The sequence below is a fragment of the Monodelphis domestica genome, chromosome 3, assembly GCF_027887165.1.
Source record: "Monodelphis domestica isolate mMonDom1 chromosome 3, mMonDom1.pri, whole genome shotgun sequence".
NCBI classification, from domain to species: Eukaryota; Metazoa; Chordata; class Mammalia; order Didelphimorphia; family Didelphidae; genus Monodelphis; species Monodelphis domestica.
Genome location: NC_077229.1, coordinates 48,801,153 through 48,826,378, shown reverse-complemented (window position 1 = coordinate 48,826,378; position 25,226 = coordinate 48,801,153). Strand labels below are relative to the sequence as shown.

The 25,226-nt window shown below is 48.8% G+C and overlaps 1 protein-coding gene across 4 annotated transcripts; it reads right to left on the bottom strand.

The window, feature by feature from the left end:
- Positions 1 to 1,453: 1,453 nt before the first annotated feature.
- On the bottom strand, positions 1,454 to 24,827 carry RFLNA (refilin A). 4 transcript variants are annotated; one of them, XM_056821895.1, is made up of 4 exons: positions 24,572 to 24,827; positions 23,287 to 23,701; positions 4,837 to 4,946; positions 1,454 to 2,080 (listed from the first exon to the last, which is right to left on the bottom strand). In XM_056821895.1, exons 2-4 carry the CDS (start codon positions 23,503 to 23,505, stop codon positions 1,759 to 1,761), a joined length of 651 nt encoding a protein of 216 aa, XP_056677873.1. In that variant the 5' UTR covers positions 23,506 to 23,701; positions 24,572 to 24,827; the 3' UTR covers positions 1,454 to 1,758. The 4 variants fall into 4 exon arrangements, with proteins under 4 accessions (XP_056677873.1, XP_007490002.1, XP_056677872.1 ...); XM_007489940.2 differs by lacking the exon at positions 24,572 to 24,827 and adding an exon at positions 24,033 to 24,501; XM_056821894.1 differs by lacking the exon at positions 24,572 to 24,827 and adding an exon at positions 24,419 to 24,501.
- Positions 24,828 to 25,226: the final 399 nt, after the last annotated feature.

Below are 25,226 nucleotides of genomic sequence, written 5' to 3'. Positions count from 1 at the left end.
TCTGGCTCGTATCCACTTCTTTCCATGTCGTTCTTCCTACTACAGCGTGAGCCCCTTGAAACCAGGGCCTGGATTTGCCTTTCTTAGTGCCTCCAGGGCTGTGCATGTATTGCTCTGAATCTTAATCCATATCCAAGTGCTTCCTTCTCAAGGAACAGGGAGGGAGAGAATTTGGAACTTAAAAATTTTTTAAATGAATTAAAAATTTTAATTTTAATTTAAAATTAAATATTTTGGGGACAGCTGGGTGGCTCAGTAGATTGATAGTCAGGCCTAGAGACGGGAGGTCCTCGATTCAAATCTGACCTCAGACACTTCCCAGCTGTGTGACCCTGGGCAAGTCACTTAACCCCCATCACCTAGCCCTTACCACTCACTCTTCTTTCTGCCTTGGAACCAATACACAGTATTGACTTCAAGATGGAAGATAAGGGTTTAAAAATAAATAAAATTAAATATTTAAATATTAATTTTTAAAAATTAATATTAAAAACTTAGACACATACAATTAAAAATAGTAAATTAAATAAATAAAAACTATATTGGGGGGAAAGACTCCTCTGTCTCCCCACTCAGGTCCCTTTCCATATTCCAGTCTCAGAGAGTGAGGCGGCCTCTTTGCGAGGATTTTCCCTCCTGGGTCTTGATTCAGAATCTTGAGATAGAAAAGTCCACAAAGTCCAAACCAGGCCTAAACAGAAGCGCCTCCTGCCATCACATCCTCCCCTCCTGTTGACTGTTAGTTCCTCTCATCTTCAGGGCCTCCCTATTTGAACCCCTGTGCCTTCCTCCTTCAGCCTGACTTGGTGTCCTCTCTGATTCCTTCCTGGCTTCTCTGGGACGTCCCTTCCCAGACTACAGATTAGCTTTTCTTAAGGTTTTGAAAATTGGCCAGGAAAATGAAAAAAACAAATTGGGGGGGGCAGTTTTATTCTAAGCCCCTAACTCTTTCTGGGGTCCTAGAAATTGAGGTTACAAGCCAAATATTGCTCTGAGAATTACACACTGAATTTCATCCACCACAGCACCTAATCCAACCATGTCATCTTACAAATGTGGAAGTGAAGCCCCCAAAATGATTGCTCAAGGTCTCAAGGAGAGTGGAAGAGGCAGGATTTGAACCCAAGTCCCACAGCATCCATCTCTTCTATTGTACCATGATTCTCAGACAGCAGGCCTGCACATCTTCCTCCACGTGTTAATGAAAATACATGCTGTGCCACTTGGCTCATATCCCAGAACACGGCGCCAGGGTTAGGCTTGGCCTGGGAGAAAAATATAGCTCTAACCCAGGAAAGCTAAGCCATGCTGAGGGGCTCACCTGTCAGATGGGACAGAAACTCATCCCCCAAAGGGAGAAAAAGAGCAGAGTCTCTTGCTATTGCTACTAAGACATTCTGATCCCACCTCCCATCATTCCCCCATGTCTGCCAAACCACGGGCCTGGACTCCATTTGAAATGCTAATAAAATAGATATATTTATTTAATCTTCCACAAGTAAAACAAGATCAATACAACCAGATGTGCCCTGCTGGGGGCAGGTGGTGGCAGCTTCTCTGGACCAGGTTCTGGTTGTTTCTTCCCTCCAACAGTCTCCTTCCAAGGCCAGCCCCCAGCCACATGCCCCCAGCCAGCCTTCTTAAACTCCCTCCCCTTGAGGCTCCTGGCCAAGGTTCTCTTCCATCCCCTTCTGTCTGTCTGTCTGTCTCTGCTTCCCGCCCCTGCTTCTGCCCCCCATGGTCCCAAGCAGGAGCCCGTTAGAGCTCCTCAGGGTAGGGAAGGTCATCACACAGTTCCAGCTGGACGCTGGATGCAAACCACCGCTTGGGGCAGCCCAGGCTGTAGTGGAGGGTGGTGCGGTAAGTGTTCTTGGGGTGCTTGGGGAAGATGATGGTGGTGCTCTGGAATCGCAGGGCCCGCTGACGGGGTTCAAAGGTCAGCTGGGTTTTGTAGTTCCGCCATGTGCAATTCGGGGTGGCGATGATGGTTTCGCTGTAGGAGGTGACTGTGGGGACGGGGATGTAGAAGATGTCATCTCGGTAGTGTTTCTCGGAGTCGTATCTGACCTCAGAGTTGCAGCTGGGATGGGCAGCCAAGAAAAGAAAAGGAAAAAGAGCTGAAATCAGCCACCACAGCCTGGTGGAAAGAGTCCTAAAGTCGGGAATGTGGCTTAAAAGCAGACGGGACAGGGGTGCCCATGACCATAAAACTGGTGGGATTTGAACTCAGACCTTCTTCTCTGTGTCTAATACTCCACTGAGTGCCTCCTGCCATCTTTTCAAGGAAAAGTATTATATATATTTTTCAGAGTCCAGCACCTAGGAGACACTAAATGAATCATGAAGCATTTATTAATGTATATTAATAATAAAGCATTTATTAATATATATTAATAATAAAAACATATTAATGTTATACGGTATTCTTGGCACACACTGAGTGTGGGCTGTGTTAGATTGCATTTTGCTCAGACTTCGGTTACTTGTTGGTCTCTGGGATTCTTGGGCAACTCCCAGGGCCTAGAATTACGGCCTGCTTCCACCCCTCACTCGCAGTGTGCCACTGGAAACCATGAGAGGCTGAGCCCCAGACCTCTGCCCAATGGGGAGACAATCATCCCTGCTTCCTGTATTTTACCCCATTGTGCTATCCAAAAGCCAGCCTTCTCTCTGCAAAACCTCCAGGTGGCACAGTGGATAGAGTTCTGGGCCTGGAGCCAGAAAGACTTAAGTTCAAACCTAGCCTCAGACTCAATCTGTGTGGACCCTGGGCCAGTCATTTCACCTTGGTCTGCCTCAGTTTCCTCAAGTATAAAATGGGGATGAGTAACAGCATCTGCTTCTCAAGATTGGTGTGTTTCAGAAGAGATAATATTTATAAAAGCACTTAGCACAGGGCCTGGTATATAGCAGGTAGTCCAGTGGATTGAGAGCCGAGTTTCGAGATAGGGAGGTCCTGGGTTCAAATCTGACCTCGGACACTTCCTGATTGTGCGATCCTGGGCAAATTACAACCCCCAACACCCAGCCTTTACTGCTCTTCTGACAAGGAACCAATACAAAGTATTGATTCTAAGGCAAGGGTTTAAAGAAAATGGGCAAACACTATAGATCCAGGTTGGATACAGATAAGGAAGGGGCTTCTTCCTTTGCCCCTCTCCTCTCTAGGGGCAAGACGAAAGCCAAAGCATTATTCTAAGTGACACTGACTTGGGGCTTCGGCTCTCCATTCATTCTCTCATTTGGTCTGCATCAAGCCCATTCTGCAGAGGTGGAAGCCGAGATCCAGCTCTGGAGCCAGAAGGCTCCTCACAGGGTTCTCATCTCATCTGATTTACAATGAGGAAACGGAAACCTGCAGAGGCTGTGAGGCTTGCTCATAGGTCAGAAGTGGAACGTGGAGCTCCATCTCCCCACATCCAAACACTTCCTCCCTTGTGGCCTGGAGGGTGCAAGGGCCCCATCCCACTTCCAGTGGGCGCCAGTAATGGCTTAGGAAGGGCCTAATACATCCATCCTGCTTTGCCAAACAGGAACTGTCAGCTAGGGGTGGGGAAAAAGCTGACATTTGAGGCTTGCTAGGGAAATTCCCTTTCTCTCTGAGGCAGGAGGTCACACAGGATTTCTCGTTTTGCTTTATTTTTTTTGGTACAAAAAGTCGAGGATTTGGAATGAGAAAGCTTGGACTGGTGGTGATCTGTGCTAGCAGAGGGGGCAATCCCAGAGCCGTCGAGGCATCAAAGGGAAAAACCCGGCTGCCACCTACACAGGCACCTCCTCCCTTGACTATTTTTTTTTTAAACCTTCCATCTTCCGGTCAATACTGTGTATTGGTCCCAAGGAAGAAGAGTGGTAAGGGCTAGACAATGGGGGTTAAGTGACTTGCCCAGGGTCACACAGCTAGGAAATGCCCTGTCACATTTGAACCCAGGACCTCCCATCTCTAGGTCTAGCTCTCTATCCACTGAGCCTCTTCTGATTGAATTTCCTTTCTCCCCTCTAATCCATTCTTCTCACAAATGCGCAAGGCGTTTTCCTAAGGGGGAGTTCTGACCACTTCCCTCATGGACCCTCCATGGCTCTCCATTGCTTATCGAAAAAAAAACACAGACTTCTTAGCCTTCTTAGCCAGGCATCCCAAACCTGCCGTACCTTGTTCCAATCTGCCCTTCTGGCAAGATTTCCTGCCTTCCCACCCTTGCCAAACAGAAGATGCCCCACTTTTCTTCTAGTCTGCCTTTTTGCATATGGCGCCCATGCATGGGGTGGCCTTCTTCCCTCTCCTCTTACTGTCTGTCCCTCCCCCCGTAGTATTTCTGCCTGCTGACATTTTTTATAGCCTTTTGTAGCTCATTCTACCATGACACCATCCATGCTCTTCCAACAGAGGTGTGGCCTCTCAGCACCTTCTTCCATCTCTCCTGGGTGGTCTGTGCTTTGGCCTATATTATAGTTCCTTCTGTAGCTTCTCATTCCCCTGCTAGCCCTGGGACTAGAGATTATTTCATATTCCTAGGACAAGGCGGCTAGCTGGCACAGTAGGTAAAGGGCTGGGCCTGGAGTTAGGAGGATCTGAGTTCAAATCCAGTCTCAGAAACTTCCTCGCTGTATGGCCCTGGGCAAGTCACTTCACCATTTCCCTCAGGTTCCTCATCTATAAAATGGAGGAGGAGGAAACAGCAGCATCTCTGCCCCAAATGGGGACCTGGAGCATTGGACACTGCAGAAATGACTGGTCAACCCAATTGGATTGTTTCTAAAAGCGGATCCTCCCTCCCCATCTCAAGACCCACCATGTCTCCCCTGCACCTGGGAGAAAGCCACTGGCACACGTACCGAATTTCCTGCGTGGGCTCTGGGTTCACTTCGATGCTTTCCCCAAAAAATACTGGGAGCAGCCGGGGCCTCATCTCCAGCACCGCGGAGTCCTGGAGGAGGTGAGGAGCCTGCGGGGAGAACAGCACGACCCCATGTAGCCAGGTACACGGGGACCCCCACCCCAGAGGAGCCACCCAGGCAGGTCACATGAACAGAGACCCATTTTAATGGAAGCCCAGAGACGAGGAATGGGTGGGGCACCAGGGCCAGTGCTCAGTGGGGCCTGGCCTCTGACCAGAGTGACGGCCCTGGTCGCCCCCTCCTCGCTCTGAGAGCGTCCTCGTCCAGGTGGTCGGGTCAGCGTCTCCGTGACTCATTCTAAGCCATCTAAGCCCCAGCAAGAGAGTCTTCTCCTCAGTCTTCATTTGGAACCCCCCAATTACTGCTTCTAAAGCATGTGTGCCTGGCACTGTGCCAAACACTGGGCAATACTATAACAGCTAATACACAGCGCCTACCATATGCCAAGCACTGGCCAATAATATTAATAGCGAATATTTACATAGTGCCCACTATGTGCCAAGCCTTAGGCAATAATAACGGCAAATATTTACATAGTGCCTACTATGTGCCAAGCACTGGGCAATAATAACAGCTAATACTTACACAGCACCAATTAGATGTCAAGCATTGGGCAATAATAATGGCTAATACTTACATAATGCCTACTATGTGCCAAGCACTGGGTAATAATAATGGCTAATACTTACACAGCGCTGATTAGATGTCAAGCACTGGGTAATAATAACGGCTAATACTTACACAGTACCTACTATGTGCCAAGCACTGGGTAATACTAACGGCTAATACCTACACAGTATCTACTATGTGCCAAGCACTGGGTAATAATAACAGCTAATATTTACACAACGCCGATTAGATGTCAAGCACTGGGTAATAATAACGGTTAATACGTATATAATACATGCCTACTATGTGCCAAGCACTGGGTAATAATAATAGCTAATACTTACACAGTACCTACTATGTGCCAAGCACTGGGTAATACTAACGGCTAATACCTACACAGCACCTACTATGTGCCAAGCACTGGGTAATAATAATGGCTAATACTTACATAATGCCTACTATGTGCCAAGCACTGGGTAATAATAATGGTTAATACGTATATAATACATGCCTACTATGTGCCAAGCACTGGGTAATAATAATAGCTAATACTTACACAGTACCTACTATGTGCCAAGCACTGGGTAATACTAATGGCTAATACCTACACAGCACCTACTATGTGCCAAGCACTGGGTAATACTAATGGCTAATACTTACATACTGCCTACTATGTGCCAAGCACTGGGTAATAATAACAGCTAATATTTACACAACGCCGATTAGATGTCAAGCACTGGGTAATAATAACGGCTAATACTTACATAGTGCCGGGGAACAATAATTACATCTTCCCAGAATGCCTCCTGGGTGCCAGGCACGGGGCTACCCTAAGTGTCATGGGAGCATTGGAGATAGGATGAGGAAAGGCTGATGGCAGGAATGAAGGGATTCCCAGCTGGCAGAGGCTGTCTCTGCCCCGACCCATCATCCCTTGGGGCAGCCGTGCCATGCGCTAAGCCTGGAAGGAAAGGGGGTCCTACAAGATGGCGGGAGGAGGGGCTGCCCCGGGGGCACAGGACTGCCTGGGGACTGTCAGGGCAGGTTAGGAGGACAAGAGTGTAGAAAGTGGGGGGAAAGGCTGGGGAAGGTGGAAGTCAGTCTGGAAATGTTGAGGTCTGGAAGAATTCAGCCTAAATCCCGGAGGCGTGGGAAGTTCCTTCTAAAGCCTGCTATTGCTCTTGGGCTCCTTCCCTCGCCGGTTCTCCAATACGGCCCGCAGAGGCCAGGGAGCAGAGTCAGTCCGTCCACCTCAGGGGAATCCCGTTATTCCCTGCTGCCCCGGCCCAGCCGCCTGCCTCTCCCTTTGGCTAATCCTTTGGGGGGGGGCAGTGCTGCCAGAGGTGGGAGCCTTTCTGGAGGGGAGCCATCTCGGGCATCATCCTTCCCTGCCCCGTAGACGGAGGGATGGCACGAGGGAGAGCCTGTGCCTGCACTGTGGTTCCGGTGTCTCAGCTGTGTCTGACTCTTCGTGCCCTCATGGGGGTTTTCTCAGCAAGGAGGCTCATTTTAGCCTCCTTCTCCAGCCCATTTTCCAGATGAGGAAACAGAGGCCAACAGGGTGGAGTGACTTGCCCAGGGGCACCCAGCCAGGAAGCTTCTGAGGCTGGATCTAAACTCGGGTCTTCCCTGGCGCCAGATCGGCTGCCCTGTCCATCCTATCACGGTGACTCGATGGTATTTCTGAGCCGCCAGAGCCAAAAAGGTCCCTCCCTGATGGCCAACCAGGCCGTGATGGTCTTGGAACTAGGCCGGGCTCTCGTCCACTTAGGCCAGACTGGCTTGTTCTTGCAATGGTCCAGTGAAGGAGCATCGAGGCAGAATTTTAAAATAAAATCTTTGCGAGGAGAGAGCAGTAAAACAGCTACAAAATGATGCACCCTGACGAAGCTGACATCCTCCCAGAAATGTCAGGATGGTGCCTCACTGTGAAAACAAGGATTGCCTTTAACCAGGGATCTGGGCAGTGTAGCCGAGGCATGGATTCGAATCTTGCCACTGCCAGAGAGGCAGCTCTAGGGGGAAAGAGGTTGGATTTTGAGTAAGACAGTCTGGATTCCAGTTTGGACGTGCTGTTCATTATCTGTGTCCCTGGTCTTGGGCAGGTCACATGACCTCATTGTGCCTCAGTTTCTTCATCTTTAAAGTAGGTAACCTTTGAAGTTCTGCCCAGCCCTGGTTCTATGATCTTAGACTTCCTTCAAGTCCCAACTAAAATCCTACCTTGTACTATAAGATTTAAAATTAATATCAATAACTCCAAGTATTATATTTTATAAAGTCTATTAATAATCACTTGAAGTAGAAAGGAAATAAACTAAAAGAAGTAGAAATTCAAAACTTAATTATCTAACAGAAAGTAAAACAGAAAGTGAGTGAGTTCTCCTGCCTGTCCCAAAGCTGGCTTTGACCCCTGCAATCAGGGGGAAGAGAGAGGGCCGGGGCTACACAAAACTTATATCCTCCCTCAGTTAGCACATCACATGAGAAGGAACATGGAATGTTGGGAGAGAGAGTCCTGGGAGCAGATTCTAATTGCACACACGGCAGCCAGGGTGGCACCGCAGTGCACAGGGCGCCAAACCTTCAAATCTAGTCTCAGACACGTACTAGCTGGGCCACCCTGGACAAGTCACTTCACCCTGTTGGCCTCAGTTTCCTCATCATTCCATCATCCAGTCAAACAAGCTGGAGAAGGAGAGGGCAAACCATAAGGGCGGAGGTGCAGAGTGGTGGGAGATTTTCACTTTTGGAGACTTTCCTGAATGAGCCGCCATCCAGCATTAGCTCCCAGATCTCCAGGGGGGAGATCCCTCCCTCCTCAAGAGGCCACACGTTCACTGTGCCTGCTCTGGGCAGCTCCATCTGTTGCTCCCTCCTGTTATGGCTTGTTCTGTCCTCTGGGGCCAAGCAGAACAAAACCAATCCTTTCACATCAAAACCTTCAACTACTGGAAAGTATCTCTCGCATCCCCCACACCATCCCCATTCCCTCTTCCACGCGGATCGATCAACAAACATTCTAGAACTCCACATCAACATGGCCTCCACCTCAGACACATATTAGCTGTGCCCCCTACTCCAAACAAGTCTTCTATACTACAAGAAGGGGCAGCTGGGGGGCTCAGTGGATGAAGAATCAGGCCTAAAGATGGGAAGTCCACGGTTCAAATCTGGCTTCAGACACTTCCTAGCTGAGTGACCCTGGGCAAGTCACTTAATTCCCAAAGCCTAGGCCTGACTGATCTTCTGCCTTGGAACCAATTGATTGATTCTAAAATAGAAGGTAAAGGTTACTTAAAAGGAGAGAGGGAGAGAGGAGAGGGAGGGGAAGAGAGAGAGAGAGAAAGAGAGAGAGAGAGAAGAGAGAGAGAGAGAGAGAGAAAGAGAGAGAGAGAGAGAGAGAGAGAGAGAGAGAGAGAGAGAGAGAAAGAGAGAGAGAGAGAGAGAGAGAGAAAGAGAGAGAGAGAGAGAGAGAGAAAGAGAGAGAGAGAGAGAGAGAGAGAGAAAGAGAGAGAGAGAGAGAAAGAGAGAGAGAGAGAAAGAGAGAGAGAGAGAGAGAGAGAGAGAGAAAGAGAGAGAGAGAGAAAGAGAGAGAGAGAAAGAGAGAGAGAGAGAGAGAGAGAGAGAGAGAGAGAGAGAGAGAGAGAAGAGAGAGAGAGAGAGAAAGAGAGAGAGAGAGAAAGAGAGAGAGAGACCAGTAAAATGGCAGACGGAGGATGGAGTCCCTGTGTCCTAGCCTAGCTCCCGGCCAGCCACTGTGCTTGCCACGAGGGCCACAAGGACGAAAATGAAGCCGTCCCTGCTCTCAGGGAGCTCACGTTCAATCAGTGGAGCCAAAAGTAGTAGGTTGCATACGTACAAACAAAACTCAGAGCAGCACATAAATGTGAGCCACGTTAATCATTCCATTAGATTATGCATTAATATAATCCCAATTAGTAAATTATTTATTATAATACTATATCATGTATTTATTATAGATTGGATCAGAATGTATTTGTTATTATAGTGCGATAATGATTGTTTAAAAATTAATAACAAATGAATTAGGCATTAAATATTTATTAAATTATTGTTGGTGCTGTGTATTATACGTTTATATGCTATATTTGCTATATATACTATATTATGTATGCTAAATTCTATATATTTATTATATATACACCATATTTTTAGGTGTACTATATTAATATAAATTCTCTTGGGAGGGGTGTACGTACTTGTCGAGTCGCTAGGTGGCGCAGTGGACAGAGTGCTTAGGCCTCAAGTCTGCAAGACTCATCTTCATGAGTTCAAGTCTGGTTTCAGACACTAGCTGTGTGACCTTGGGCAAGCCACTAACTCTGTTTGCCTCAGTTTCCTCATGTGTAAAATGAACTAGAGAAGAACATGGCAAATTGCTCCAGATCTTTGCCAAGAAAGTCCTAAAATGTCATCATGAAGAGTTGGATGTGACCATATAACATTTTTATTATTATATAATAATAAATTAGTATGTATTATGGAAAAATAAAATTGTTTATTATATAACTGTAACTTATTTATTATATAATACATTGTTGTTTTCTATCACATGGCAATAAAGTATTATTATATAAATTATTATTTATCATAATATTTGGTTTAATAATTATCAGTATGCTATATTATTTATTTTTAGACTATATTATTTATAGGGTGTATTATTATAAATATTTATTTATACTACATGGCAGTATATTCTATATAATATTTATTGTTTTATTATTATAATCTAGAATTTATACTATATAGCAATATATTCTACATAATATGTATTACTGTTTATTATATTATTAATTATTGTTTATTATAATCTATTATTTATACATACTATATTTTACATAATATTCATTATATTATCATGCACTATTATTCATAATATAGAACTATGAAACAGCATATTTATTATTGTTTATTAGTATATTAATTATTGTTTATTAGTATAATCTATTAATATACCCTACATATTTGTTATTGCTAATTATATTTATTATTATTATAATTGATTATTCATAATATAGAATAATATGTTCTACATATTTATTTCTATCATATTCTTATACTCTTATAGCGGATGATAGATATTTATTATGCTCTCTTGTTTATAATATACACGTTCGTTCTCTAGAATAGAAGTCACTGTCACAAATGACGCCTCACATTATTGGGATGCAGCAAAGCCCTGCCCACAAGGATCAGCGAAGCTCGAAGCCCCGAGGAAGGTCTGGAGCAGGCCGAGAGGAACCACTTGGGTTCAGGGGTGAGGGAGGCCGCAGACCTCTCCCAGCCTCCCCTCCTGGCAGGAGGCCGGATGCTCGGGGAGCCTCGGTTATTTTAACACCAAAATGGCCCTGCCAACCCCACGGGGCTCCTGCCAGCTCAGACGTCGGGCAAGGGAAGCGGCTGTCACAGCCAAGGGAGGGCGCCGTTTGGCACCCAAAAAGCAGCTCTCCAGCCGCCGTGGAAGCAGGCCCTTGAGAGGGCCCAGACATGCTTCTACCAAATCTGCCCGGCTTAGGAAAACAGGCACCAGGCTGGGAGGGAGGCCAGAGATGGCTGTGAAAGCCCAGCCCAAAGGTCTCTCGATTGATGAAGGATTCAGAATCAGAAGGGACCCAGGAGATCAGGCCTCCAGCTTTCTCACTGGAGACGGAGGGTTCAGAGAGGTTGCATGATTTACCTAAAGTCACACAGCTAGAATGGAGGGTCCGGTGGTCCAGGGGTTCTTTCTGTGTCCTGGACCACTCGGTCCATCCAGTGAAGCCTATTGACCTTCTCTCAGAAGCACGATTTTATAAAATAAAATAAAATGACACTTAAATAATAATATAGAATATATTTATAAATTTATTATTTTATAAAAATATAAAATAATAAAATATAAACTTAAATCTATAGAATTACAAGTGAAATGGATGATATAAAAATCCAGTTATCTATATCCGTCTGTCTATCTATCCTAAGCTCTTGGGGTAAGAATCTCTGACCTCATCTCCCTTCTTCCAAGCGACAGATGAGGAAACTGAGGCCAATTCAACTCGGCACACACTGATTTTTAAGTAGTACGTGGCTATAATGAGACATGGAAGACCGGGACTCCAACCCCAGCTCTGGCCCTTCTGACCCGTGCGGCCTTGGGCAAGCCTCTCCCTGGGCCTCAGTTTCCTCATCTGCAAAATGACAAAAGTGGACTTTCCCAGTTCTAAATCTTTTGTTTTAACTTTCTGCCCTAGTACAAATCTGTAAGACGGAAGGGCAAGGGCCAGGCCAGGGGGTGAAGCGACCTGCCCAGCGAGGAAGTCTGGGAAGCCGGATCTGGAGTCAGACACGACGGAAGGGGCCGGCCAACGGTCTCCACCCGAGGCTCGTGCCCGAGAAGGAGGCCAGGCCCAGGCGGCGCAGCAGAGAGGGCCTCCGGGCTCAGAGGCCGGGCTCTGGCTCCTCCGCTCGGCTCTTGCTTCCTCGTGTCACCCGCGGCCTAGTTGGGCCTCCACTCCTTCTCCTATAAAATGGGGGGAGGCCCCCCGACTGCTCCTCTAGCTCAAGCCCTCACTTCACGGAGAAGGAACCACTGCGGTCCCTGTCTGGGGACGCCGTGAGAAGTGGCCCCCTTCCTGACCCTGAAGGGAGGACAGCCTGGAGGAGGCAGCCGAGTCATCTGCCAAAGCACGCGCCTGTCCTGGGCTTCTCCCAGGCTAGCGAGGCCCAGACAAAGAGGAGCTCTAGGAAGGCCCCAGAGAGTGGCCCGGAGCCAGAAGGCCCCTTCTCGAGGCCGAGGAAGGCCCGGGGAGCCAGGCCTCGGCCTGCACAAGGACAGGATCCCCGGAAGCCGGCATGAGGAGGGACCTCGGAGGCCCGGGAGGCGGGCAGGCAGGGCTTGGGAAAAGGAGGGCCGACCACGGAAGTGCCTTCGGACCACTAGGCCCCACCTCCGTCCCCTGTGACTCACTGGCCTTATGGTGAGAGTATAAATACTCACTGGATGGAAACAAAAATACACACTGGCAGCGGGAAAGCCTGCTCACTGGGGCCCACATGGAGAGAGAAGGGAAAAAGGCCGTCTTCTCCATGGCAAACCCGACGGCCCAGGGGCAGGGGCACATTCGTGGGCCAGCCTGGAAAGCCGGCCCTGTGTTTGTACACAGCCCCGCTCCACGGCGAGGCCTGCGGCTGCCAGGCCATGTGGGCCCCGTTCTGGAGCCAAACTCAGGCGCTAGGCTTAGCACGTCCCATCAAACAACTGGAACCAGCCCTAGAGGCCGGAGTTGGGCCAAAGGGGTGGGGGGAGACGGGGAAGGCGGGAGCCTCCCAGAGACCTGCTGGCTACCTGGGTGACCTTGGGCGAGTCCGGGGCCGCCAGGAGGCCTCCCTTTCTTCACTTGTAAAATGAGCCGGGTTGGGCCTTCTGGGGAAAAAGAATCCTGACAAAGTCTATGGACAGGCCCCAGGGATCTAGAGAGAAGGCCCTGTCTGCGACCCGGGCACAGACTGGGGAGAGACAGCCATCTCAGGCTCCCCGCAGTGGCCGGAAGATCCTGAGGCCCAGGAGGCCCTCAAGCCTTCGAGGCAGAGAGCCCCGTGGCCCTTCTCTCCCATGGCTCTTCTGGAGGGGAAATCCTTAGTAGACTAGAAACAGATGAAATAAAACTTTGTGTTTATACATATATGCACCCTATTATGAATTCTCCCCTGAAAGGACTCCCTCCAAGGATGCATCTGTCCACGTCATAGGTGTATGCAGTGGCCTGGAGCACCAGAGGGGTTAGATGCCTGGCCCTAGGTCACAGCCAGTAGAGGGCTGAGGTAGGATTTGAATCTAGGTCTTCCCAACTCTTTTTGCAAGCTTTCTATCCATTTTACTATCCTATATTTTATTATTTTTCTTGTCATAATTATTTGTTATTAATTCTATATGATTGTATTGTATGATTGTATTTCTATCCTAGGTTTTATTATAATTATAATATAGTTATAATTATTTATTAATTATATATGAAGTATAATTATATTTATATCTTATGTTTTATTATAATTATAATAGTTATAATTATTTATGACTAATTCTATATGAAGTATATTTCTATCCTAGGTTTTATTATAATTATAATATAGTTATATTTGTTATTAATTCTATATGAAGTATGATTATATTTATATCTTATGTTTTATTATAATACAATAGTTATAGTTGTTTGTTATTAATTCTGTATTAAGCATAATTATATTTCTATCTTATATTTTATTATAATTATAACATAGCTACCTATAATTATTTATTATTAATTATATATGAAGTATAATTATATTTCTATCTTCTAGTGTTTTATTATAATTATAACAGTTATAATTATGTGTTATTAATTATGTTAAGGGTAATTATTTTATATCTTATATTTTCATTATAATTATAATATCATTATAATCATAATTGTTAATCATTAAGTATATATTGATATTTAGATCAGGCTATTGTATCATAGTCATAATTATGCTACATTTATTATAATTATTTGTTATTAATAATTTTGTATTAAGTACAATTATTTCTATTTCTTTCTTATATATAATATTTATTTGACTATCCTACCCATTTTATTATGCCTAATAAAACCTCCACCAAGAATACTGTGATTCTAAGGCCACTGCCCATCCATTACGATGCCTAATAAAACTACTACTACTAACTATAATGAACATTTTCTACATATAGAAGACTTGCAAAGTGGGTCTTACAGTCACTGTCTCATTTGACTCTCACAATCCTGCTTTAAAGTCCATGCTGTAAAAATGATCCCCATTTTACAGACAAAGAAACTGAGGCTGAGAAAATTGGAGTGATTTGTCCACGGTTACATAGCTAGTAAGTGTCCAAGATGGGGATTTCTTCTTCCTCCCCAAGTCCAACATTGTCTAGCCATGGCAGTGCTGTCAATTTACCAGGTTAATTAAGTTCCTGACAGTCAGCCAGCGGGTAATTCTCAAGTCCCTACTAAGTGTCAGGCACAGCGTTAAGCCCTAGAGAGTGAAGAACGGCACAATCCGGGTCTCCAGCCTGGAGGGGGCTCCCAGTCTCCTGGGGGAGACGGCGGGCACACCACCAGGTACAAATAAGATTTGGCCAGAGGAGATGGAAGCTTGGCTCAGAACGCTGCTGAATTCAAAGAGCAAGCGGAGTCCAGAGGCCCCGTGCTGAAGCCTGGCAGCCCTCTCCAGAGGTGGATGGACTCGGGATGGAGGAGAAGACATCATGGCGGGCGTAAAGACTGGTTTTACATCAATAGCTATTTTTAAAAAATTTAAAGCTCATCCTTCTGCCTTAGAATTAATACTAAGCATCAGTTCCAAGGCAAGAAGAGCAGGAAGGGCGAGGCAAGACTAAGTGACTTGCCCAGGGTCACACTGCTTTGAAGTTCAAATTTGAACCCAGGTCCTCCCATCTCTAGGCCTGACTCTCCATCCACAGCTGCCCCCTCGTCGGATCGGTTTTTCAGAAGACCCCAAGTTTGATTGAAACTTACTGAGAAAAAGGGATTCGCCAAACCAATGAGCAGGAGACCCAAACCAGGAAGGTGCTGGCTTAGGAGAAGGGGACAGAACTTTTCCAAACCCTGATTTCCATGCAAACAACTGGCACATTCATTAGGAATCCTTTCCCTGTTGGCAAAGGGGGGCTGGAGATCCCTTCTTAGGGAGACGTCTTTTTCCCCTTTCGGAGTCCCTGAAAGCCCCCATGCAAAGTCCCCATGCAAAAAGGAGGAAGTTACATTTAAAAAAATATTTTGTATCTATATTATATTAATATATGTGTGTATACTTGGGAGTGGTTTGGAGGATAGAGAGCAGGTCTGGACTTGGGTTCAAATCTGACCTCAGACACTTCCTCACTGTGTGACCCTGAGCCACCTCTATTTGCCTCAGTTTCCTTATTTGTTAAAAAAAAAGATAACAATAACACCCATAGAATTGTCATGAGGATCAAGTGCCTGGCACATATATATGCCATAGAAACAGAAACTGCCATGATGATTATCTGTACATGAATTTAACATTTAATTATTTTATTCATTAAAATAATATCTGTAAATTAATTTTTAAAAGTATAAGTTAATTTAGAAATATTATTATTATCTGTAAAGTGGGGATAAATAATAGCACCTCCCTCCCAGGGTTGCTGTGAGGAGTAAATTGAGTCCCAAATTCCACTCTGACCTCAGCCACTTCCAAGCTGTCTGGGCAAGACCTCAGTTTGCCTCAGTTTCCTCATCTGTGAAATGGGGATCACAGCAACATCTCCCAGTGATAACATGAGAAACAATCAAGATACTATTTGTAAAGAGCTTAGCACAGTGCCTGGCACACAGGAAGTATGACATAAATGTTAGCTATTACCATTGCCCTGTAGAAGACAGCTTGCCTTCCTGAATAGGAATTAGGAAGAAAGGTTCAAATCCCATCCCTCTAGGATCCTCACTTGTTTTTATCTATAAAATGGAGTCAGGGAAACTCATCTTCCTGAGTTCAAATCCAGCCTAGGACACTTACTAGCTGTGTGACCCTGGGCAAGTCACTTAACCCTATTTGCCAAAAAAAGAAAAAAGGAAACTGAGTCTCTGAGAAATTCAGTGATTTGCACAGTAAATGTCTGATCAGCTCTTCCTGATTCCAAGTAAAGATCATCTCTCCTAGAACGCTGTTGTTTCTCCAACCACCTGGGAAACGATCAGTCCTAGAATAGTGAATGATGATGATGGTAGTTGGCATTTCTATGGAGCATTAAGCAATGGTGTGCTGGTAACTGTTTAACAACTGACTCTCTGGAAAAGAAAGAGGGATAAAGGATACCTTTAAGCCAAATGTGCATTCTTGATATTTTCTCCATCACTTGCTTAAGTCTTACCAACACCACAAATCAAGCCCTGCTTGGTAGCATTTGTTGATTTTCGAAGGATAAATATTCACAACAGAAATTTAACAATGAGCTTTCCATTATAGGGCCAGTACATATTTACAAGGATAATCTACACATATTCTAGAAATTATAGGAACATAGATTGAGACCTGGAAGGAATTCAGATTGTCTAGTACACTCCTCAATTGATAGGTGAGGAAACAGACCCCAAGAAGAGAAGTAAGACATGACGGAGCCAGAATTCTAACTCAGGACCAAGTGCATTCCAAGTTTAGCCCCACTGCTGAGCTTCATGACAATCCCTCAGACTCCATCTTGCTGGTATTAAGAGCCCCATTTTACAGATAAAGTGAGTCAGACTCGGACAATTTGGGTGATTTGTCTAGGATCATTCGGCTAGTAGTCATACTAACAAGTTAACATTTCTGAGGCATTTTCAAGTTCACGAAGAACTTTACAATCATCTTGTAAAATACTCTCATCTTCATTTGGCTCGGAGAGATGAACACATACATCTGCCTCGGGTTCTGAGGTAGTAAGGATCAAATATGGGATGTGAACCCATCTACCTGACTCCTTAAAGTCAAAAGATCAGAAATGAAGTGTAGGCTAGGCTCTTAACTTTTTCCAGGTCTTGGACCCCACTGGAGCTTGGACTGGAAAAGCCTGAAAAGAGCCAGGCATAAAATGCATTTCAATGCATACATTTTTTTTTTAATGCATAAAATGAAATCTATAGGAGAAAGAAGGGAACCAATCCTGTTGGAATAAAGTTATGTCCACAGCCAATGGAAGGAGTGAAAAGAATTACTGAGAATCTTTAAGAATGGACACCTGCCCTGCTCATCTGGGACAGTTTATCTATGGAGGGAAGTCACAAAGGAGAGCCTACCCTGGGACTTCGAGCACTGTTTCAGTTCTCTGAGCCTCAATAGGTTGAGCCTTTTACTTTGGGAAATCTCTATGTGTTAAATGCAAGAACACACCAAACTGACTTTTCAGTGAGATCAAGCCCCCTCCTGACTTGCGGATCGGGTCAGAAAGAGGCTGAGGAAAGTTCATTCTAAGCCTAGCTGCTTTGTGGTGTGACCGTAATTCCCAAGACCCTCAATGCTGGAAGATACAACACTTTAGCATCACTAAGACCAGATGATAATGATGATCACATTCCCACGGCCTTTTCAGATTATCAAAATGCCTCCCATAGATTATCTCCTTTGATCTGCACCCCAATCCTGTGAGGCTGGCGCTACAAAATTCATGTTTAAAGAATTAAACTGAACAGGGAAACAAGTTCCCAAGAGTGGGCTCAATGGAACACGGTACCTAGTGAGTTTGGAGTCATTACAGTGACTGGGGGGAGGGTTAATTGCTCCTCCCCCCAAAAAAACATTTCAATGATATTAATACTAAACATCAACCTTGGCAAAATCATGTGAGATAGGCCAGGATTGGCAGAGACTTTGCTAAGAAACCACTGGCCCACTGAGCCTCCCTGGCCCCTCACTGGGCTTTAGACCATGTACACACACCATCCCACGAGCAGGAAGCCAGATGAAATACTGGGGCCCTGTTCTGCTCCAAACCGCCAGGAAGAAACATCTAAGAGGAACAGTCTCCTCCTGTCTCCAACCCTCCTAGTTCCCAGGGGCCAATAAAGACCGTACTGTGTAACGCCAAGGGCAGTGGACTGATAACAAGCCAGACAAATTATGCGAATCATTGATGGAGAGTTGGAAGATACTTCAGACATCATTTCATCCAACTCCCTCCATTTACAGAGGAAGAAACTGAGGCCTTGGGAGATAAAGGAACTTGCCTAAGGTCACCCCAACCATGCTTTGCACATTTCTTCCTCTTCTTGGAGAGTCATTGTGTAGGAGTAGAAAGCAGACTTCAAACTCAAGACACCCCAGGTTCAAATCCTGCCTCTGAGGTGTATCTACTTTGTGACCTTGGACAAGTCACTTCAACTCTCACTGGCCTCAGACCACTCTAAGACTGATTTGTACCTGGATGTTTCCTGGATGTGGGTTTTCTAATTCAATTAATTTATAGAGCTAGTGACCCTCTCTCCATAACCCCACCAAAAGGAAAAAAAATCCATCCTCTAGTTCTCTTCTTCCTTTACTATGTCTTATTATCTAATTCTCATGAAAGAATCTGCTTATTATTTGTTATTCTCTTCTAATAATAACAGCTAGCATTATATAGTCCTTTAAGAGAGATTTACAAATATCTCTAATTCTGAAAGGTAGATTCTATTGTTATCTCCATTTTACAGATGAAGAAACTGAGGTAGAGGCTAAGTGACTTGCCTAGGTTCGTGTACCTGAGAAGTATCTGAGGCTGGATTTGAACTCGCATCTCCCAGACTCCAGACCTAGCACTCTATCCAATGTGCCACCCAGCTTATCAATAAAATTTAAAATATCCTTTTCCAGGGCATGTTCATTACTCCCTCAAATGTCCTCCTCGGTGGAGGTGATTAGAAGTATGAATTAGAGACTGGACTGAACCTATGATTTCACAGGAAACTCATGGATGAAGAAAATTGCTTGTAATGAAAGTTGGCATCTGAGAACTCTCAAAATGCAGTTTTCAAGAACTACCCATCCTGAGGGTGGCTGGGTGGCTCAGTGGATTGAGAGTCAGGCCTAGAGGCAGGAGGTCCTGGGTTCAAATCTGGCCTCAGATACTTCCTGGCTGTGTTACCCTGGACAAGTCACTTAAGCCCCATTGCCTAGCCCTTACCTCTCTTCTGCTTTGGAGGCAATACATAGTACTGATTCTAAGATAGAAGGTAGACTGTTTTTTTTTTTAAGATGCCCTTCCAGCCTGCAGCCCTCTCCCCACACACTGTCACCTGATGCTATCCACTCCATTCTTTAGGATTTGAGCACTTTCCCTGGCAGTCTCCATGCTCAGAATGTTCTTCCTCCTCATCTCTACCTCCCAGCTTCTCCAGTTTCCTTTAAGTTCAAGCACAAATTATATACTGAAAACCAACAACATCAAAAATGCCACCTTATTGTCTTAGTATCAACTCTAAGACAGAAGGGCAAGGGCTAGGCCACGGGGGTTAAGTGACTTGCCCAGGGTCACACAGCTAGGAAGTGTCTAAGGTCACATTGGAACACAGGATCTCCCAACTCCAGAACCTGGCTCTCTCTCTGCTGTGCTCTCTTAGTTGCCCTTAAATCCCATCTCCTTTGAGAAGCCTTTCCTAATCTTCCTTAATCTCACTACCTTCATTCTGCTTACTGCTAGTTACATACATGTGCATGCACACACATGTACAGACACACATATGTGCTGTGTGTGTGTGGTTGTCACTGTGATCGTTCCTACTTGAAGAGGACCAAAATGTTGTCCCTATGTTGAGGCCCACGTACAATGTATCCTACTATGGCAGATAAGACTAATATGAACTGGGGAAGGCTCTACCACAGGTCGGGCACAAATACCCCGTAGGAACGATTGGGATGGAGCCGGCTCTAGATTTGTACATCTCAGGCGCATGCAGTGCCATCTGTGATGTGGGCACACTACACACATATGAACACGCTTGCACACACAGACTCAGTCTCTGTTCCTCAGGGATGCCAAGAGTTAACTCTTAACTCCTACAAGGCCAGGATTTCGATGGGGAAGGCGTTTTCCAACGCCAGCTCTTAAGCTGCTGGCACACTTTGCAAGAGAACCAAGGGGAGCAAAGGCCCCCAGCTCTAGTTGCCTGAGCATCAGAAGGAAGCTGGAAAAGGGAAGGCTTTGGGGGAGGGAGGCTCCAACTATCTGAACTGCCGTCACAGGAAGAGAGATTTAGCTTGTTCACCTTCACCCCAAAGGGCAGGTGGATCTACAAGCATTTATTAGACACCTGTTGCAAGGGGCAACTACGTGGATAGAGCCAGGTCTAGAGACGGGGTCCCAGGTTCAAATCCGGACTCAGACACATCCTGGCGGCTGACCCTAAAGCCACTTATGGTCTAGCCTTGCCTTCTTTTCTGCTCTGGAATGGATAACTTGGGACTGATTCTAACACGACTGCATAATTCCAGGCACTACAAGGAAAGACATCAAAGGCAGAAGTTGCCCGGTGGCCCCCTAACTGCTGCCTCAAGTGGAATGGTCTGGCAAGGCCGGAGGTTTCAAGGGGCGAGATCAAGTCATCCCTCCGAGAAGAGGCAGGCCCAGAATTCACGCTCTGGGGTGTCCCGCCCACTAGGCCACACTGCCTCATCCAGCCAGCCTCTTCTCTAGCACGCCGGACCCATAGCTTGTTCTGGATTCTTGCTCCCTGAAAATAAGGCAACGTCCGCACACACAGGGATACAGTTACGTTCAAAGCCCGGCGAGGAGCCGCATTCCGAGCTCTCCTGCTCTCCAATGCCCAGAGGGACTCCGGAAGGCATGCTTGGTTTGGGAGGGGAGCTGCACATTCCAGCCCCGCTCCAAAGCAAAGTGCAAGAAAAAACCCCAGAGTCAACGGGGCTTCACTTATTTATGGGCCTGGCCCCGCGATGCCTTTCAGAGTTTCTTGGATGCTGACGCTGGAGCCCAGACATCTGACTGGATGGCCCGGAATCAATGGAGCATTGTCTCCGAGGCCTGGGCGTGCTTGGGAGAGGGAGGCTGGAGCGTTTTATAGGGCCGGGCTACAACAACACACGGAGCACGCAGCACTCGCTGAGCAAGGGGGACCTTCGGCAGCAGCACGCTTGGCATCAGCCCGCTCGCTGAACCCGGCCCAAAAGATAGGCTCGAAAGCACCTGAGTAGGGCTTTTTTTGGGCTAGGAATAATTAAGAATAGCCAACTTTTAGGAATGCATCCAGAGAGGAGGAGAGCCAGTCTTAGTGGGGGCACCCCGAGGGCCAAGCATCTGCCCATGACTCAGTTCAGAAAGGTGGCTGGAAGTCAGCAAGACCTGGATTCAAATCCTGCCTTTGACCCTATCTATGGGACAAGGGACTTCTCTCAGCCTCAGTTTCCTCCTCTGATGAGGCCTCACAAGTTCATCGGGAGGATCAAACAGTCTAAAGTATGTAAAAACTTCAGGAAGCTCTACTGATGATTTATTTTATTTTTGTTCTCTAAACCCTTCTCTTTTGTCCTATAATCAGTCCAGGCAGAAGAGTGGTAAGGGCTAGGAGGGCTGGGATGGAGTGACTTGTCCAGGGTCACACAGCTGGGAAGCCTCTGAGTCCAGATTTGAACCCAGGTCCTGATTCCAGCCCTGGGCTCTAACCACCCGGCCACCAAGCTACCCCACTGACACTCATTTAGAACGTCGATGATTACTTTTAAGTTGAACATCAACTCCTTGAGGGCAGAAGCGCCATCGTGTTGTCTGTTAGGACCAGGGCTTGGCACAGGAGGATTTGGCCGGCTGCCCCCCACGTGCCCACCTCAGCCGCCAGGGCCTCTTCCCATGGTTACTATTCTGATGATTATTTTATTCCACAGTTTGCCTTTAGAGCTTGTGGATGACCAAAGCCCGGAGAGGAAACAGGAAGGGCCTGAGGCCTCATTTTGGGGGGGGCCAAGGCTGGCAGGTAAAGGACCCACTCAAACCCAGGGCCTCTGACTTCAGACCGAGAGGCTGAGGAGGGCAGGGCTGCTCTGTTTTTCCCTGGGGGGCCTGCACTCTGCTAGGCACTGGGGGTGCAGAGACCACTGGAAGATGCAGAGGCGTCGGAGTGTGGCGTGCCAGGAGGGGCCTCTAGCTGGCAGGGGCAGGGGCGAAGCTTGGGAAGCCGCCTGAAAAAATGGGCATCGGAAGTGTGAGGAAGGGCAGGCTGAAGGGGGCAGCGAGCCCCAAGAAAGCAGCTGCAGTAGGGCAGTGTCCCGGGGGGGTGCCCTAGTCTAGTGCCGACCCAATGACTTTGGAACTCAGACACGACGCCTCTAGCAGGAAATCTGCCCATTGGGCGTGCAAGAGATCCCTTTCAAGGAAAACAGCCGTCACCCATCCCGCCAGCAAGAAGGAGGGTGCACGCTGGCTCTGGGGAGCAAGGAAGCCTGGCTTCAGGAGCCCCGGCCTGCTCCCCGGGCCTGCTCTGGCTGAGAAAGGCTCTCCCCGGGCTGACAGGGACTGAGAGTGCCCGGCAGGACACTCAGGCTCAGGGGCAGCAAAGTGGGGGGGGGGGGGGGGGAGGAGAGAGGGCGAGCACGGGCAGAGAGACGGACCCCTAAATCAAGGCCTTCCTGATGATGAAGTGAAGGGAGAAGACCAGGAGGAAGCAGCAAAAAGTGCACCTCTCAAAGCAGCCACGACTCCACGGCCCTGCTCCGCTGCCCCTTTCCTTTACTGGCCTTTTGCCCAGGGTTTGTTTTGGGGGGCCTCCTTAGGTCAACCAATTGTCCATGCTTGGCTCTAAACCACCTTCCTGCTAAGGTTCCCCCCTAATCCTGGCCAGGTTTCCAGAGGAGGCCAAACACAAGCAATGGCAAAGTTAGGGGTGTCCAGCCCCCCATCCCTTGAGCAGCTCCCCCTCTGGGGTGCCCTGTGGGGAGCTGGGCACGGAGCACCAATCCCCACAAGTGTGCCAGGCCTGTGCCCTCTGGGCTCAGGGGTGAAGGAGAAGCCCTCAGACCCCCCTCCTGAGTCCAGTCACAAGAGACCACCAAGCCGGGGCCCAAGCTGTGGCTAGTGCGGGGCATCCCCCTGGCTCCCGGACAAGCTGGGACCTTTCGGGGAGCCTGCGGATGGGCACTTCGGCACCTCTTTCCCCCCAAGGGAGGCCGCTCTGGCTACCACGGGCCACGCCAGATCGGCGGCGGGCGGAGAGCTGGGCGGGTGGGCACCGCGACTGTGCCGGGAGAGGGAGGGAGAGCTCTTACCGCTGTGGCCTCCTGTGGGTACCCGCGGGGCCCGCTTCCAGGGGCCTCGGCGGCGGCGCCGCTGCCTGCAGCTCGGCTGTCCATGATGCCGGGGCTCAGGGAGTAGAAGGGCGGGCTGGGGCTGGGGGGCAGCCCGGAGTCGGGACTGTCCAACAAGCCGTCCCGGCTTTTCTCTTTGAGGCTGTCCTCCATGCCCTGGAAGTGCAGGTGGCCCACCATGGCTGGGGGCAGAGGCACGCCGGCGGCAGCGTGGGGCGCGGGGCCCCTCTTCGCGGCGTCCTGCTCCACTGCTTCCTCGGGCTGCGGGGGCCAGAGCCGGGGCCTGACCAGACGGAGGGGAGGCGCCGCCGGCCTGCCTGCCTGCGTGCCCGCCTGCCTGCCGGAGGCTGGGGCTCCGCGCCCGGGACTTGGGGGCCTGTGGGGAGAGCGGAGAGGGGGGCGCGTCAGGAGCACGGGGGCGCTGGAGAGGCGGGGATGCTAGAGGAAGGGGGCCAGGGCGGGCGGCGAGGCACGAACGCCCGGCCCAGGGGCACTGCGCCGGGATGGACGCGCGGCCCGTGCCAGCAGCAGCAGCGCGCTCCAGCCAAGGGCCGCCGCCGCCGGGTCTGCGTCTGCCAGGGGCCCCCGCCCCCTCCCGCCCGGTTCCCTCAGCTCCCAGGCAGCAGACCAGAGGGTTTGAGAACACCCCCCGCCCCCGGGCCCCATCTGCCCCCCACCCCCACCCTGGAGTCCAGAAAGCCCATTACGTGCGCGCCGACGCGAAGCGAGGGAGGGAGAGGGGAGAGGAGCCGACCCGGCGCAGGGCCGGACAGAGCAGGCGGAATGGCCTCCGGCCCGAGGAACTGTGCGCCCAGGGCCGGCCGGCCAGCCGGCGGGGGAGCGCTGGAAGGCGGCGCGCTGCGCCGGCTCCGGCGCCTGCCTGTGTCCCTGCCTGGGCAGCAGCTGCTTCTGCCCCTGCCTCTGCCTCCGCTGGCCGCACTCCAGCTGTGGCCGCCAGGGAGAGCTCCCCTGCCTAGCCCGGCCCCTTCTCCGCCTCCAGCCTCCCACCCCAACCAGCTGAGCCTCACTCTGCCTCTGCCCCAGCGAGACCCAGACGCAGCTGGCTGTCTGCAGCCCGGCCCCCAGTCTGCACCTTCCCTCCGGCTGCCTTCCTCCCCTTTTCTAGCGACCTCCTCCTCTTCCTTTCCCCTCCTCCCCCTCCTCCTCCCTCCCAACAACGCGCGTACACACTCACACACACAGACACCTCTCTCTCGAGCGCGCGCGCGCGCACACTGACACTCACACACACGTCCCAGGCAGGGTTTCAGCGCTTCGGTCCCGTACGCCCTCGGTCAGGGGAGACAGGAATCCTGCCTTGGCAGCCACCGACGTGGAGCCGGGAGCTCCCGGCCACTGGCCCGCCCCGCCCGCCCCAGCTCGGGTCCAGTTAGCCGAGTGGCCGAGGCCCCGGGGGGAGGGGGATGGAGCCGGCACAGGCCGGATCTGTGTCCTTCTGTGGGCTGGAGCACCTCTAGTGGGAGACGGGCTGGGAGAGCCGACTTAGCCCGTGCAGATCAAGCCCCCGCGAACGTTGCCGGGATGCCAAATGCCACGGGGCCGGCAGGAGCGGGGGTAGCCACTGGACAATATCACTTCCAGAACCGATGGTAAACCTGGTGCTCACCTACAATTATTAAGCGCCCACTGTATACCCTAGAGAGAAGTTACAAAAAGGAAAGCCCAAAGTGCGGGGGAGGGGGGCTGTCTCTTCTAGGAGCTCAGGGTCAGATCTGGGTTCTAATCCCAACTGCCTGGGAGAAGAGGGGCAAGTCCCTTCACTCTTCTCAGCCTCAGTTTCCTCAGCTACAAGAATAGACCCTTAATTCTTGGGAAAGGACTTTCTGAGTGACCAATGAAGAACACATCATTTCACCTCACTTGTTACAGATGTCCTTTGT

Bases quoted from the DNA above. Each gene is read 5' to 3' on its own strand.
- RFLNA (XM_056821895.1), bottom strand. From the start codon at position 23,505: ATGGTGGGCCACCTGCACTTCCAGGGCATGGAGGACAGCCTCAAAGAG. The intron at 4,947-23,286 runs GTAAGAGCTCTC...TTCTCCCCGCAG, and splicing joins ACCCACAGGAGGCCACAGCG to GCTCCTCACCTCCTCCAGGA. The intron at 2,081-4,836 runs GTACGTGTGCCA...TGCCCATCCCAG, and splicing joins GAGCCCACGCAGGAAATTCG to CTGCAACTCTGAGGTCAGAT.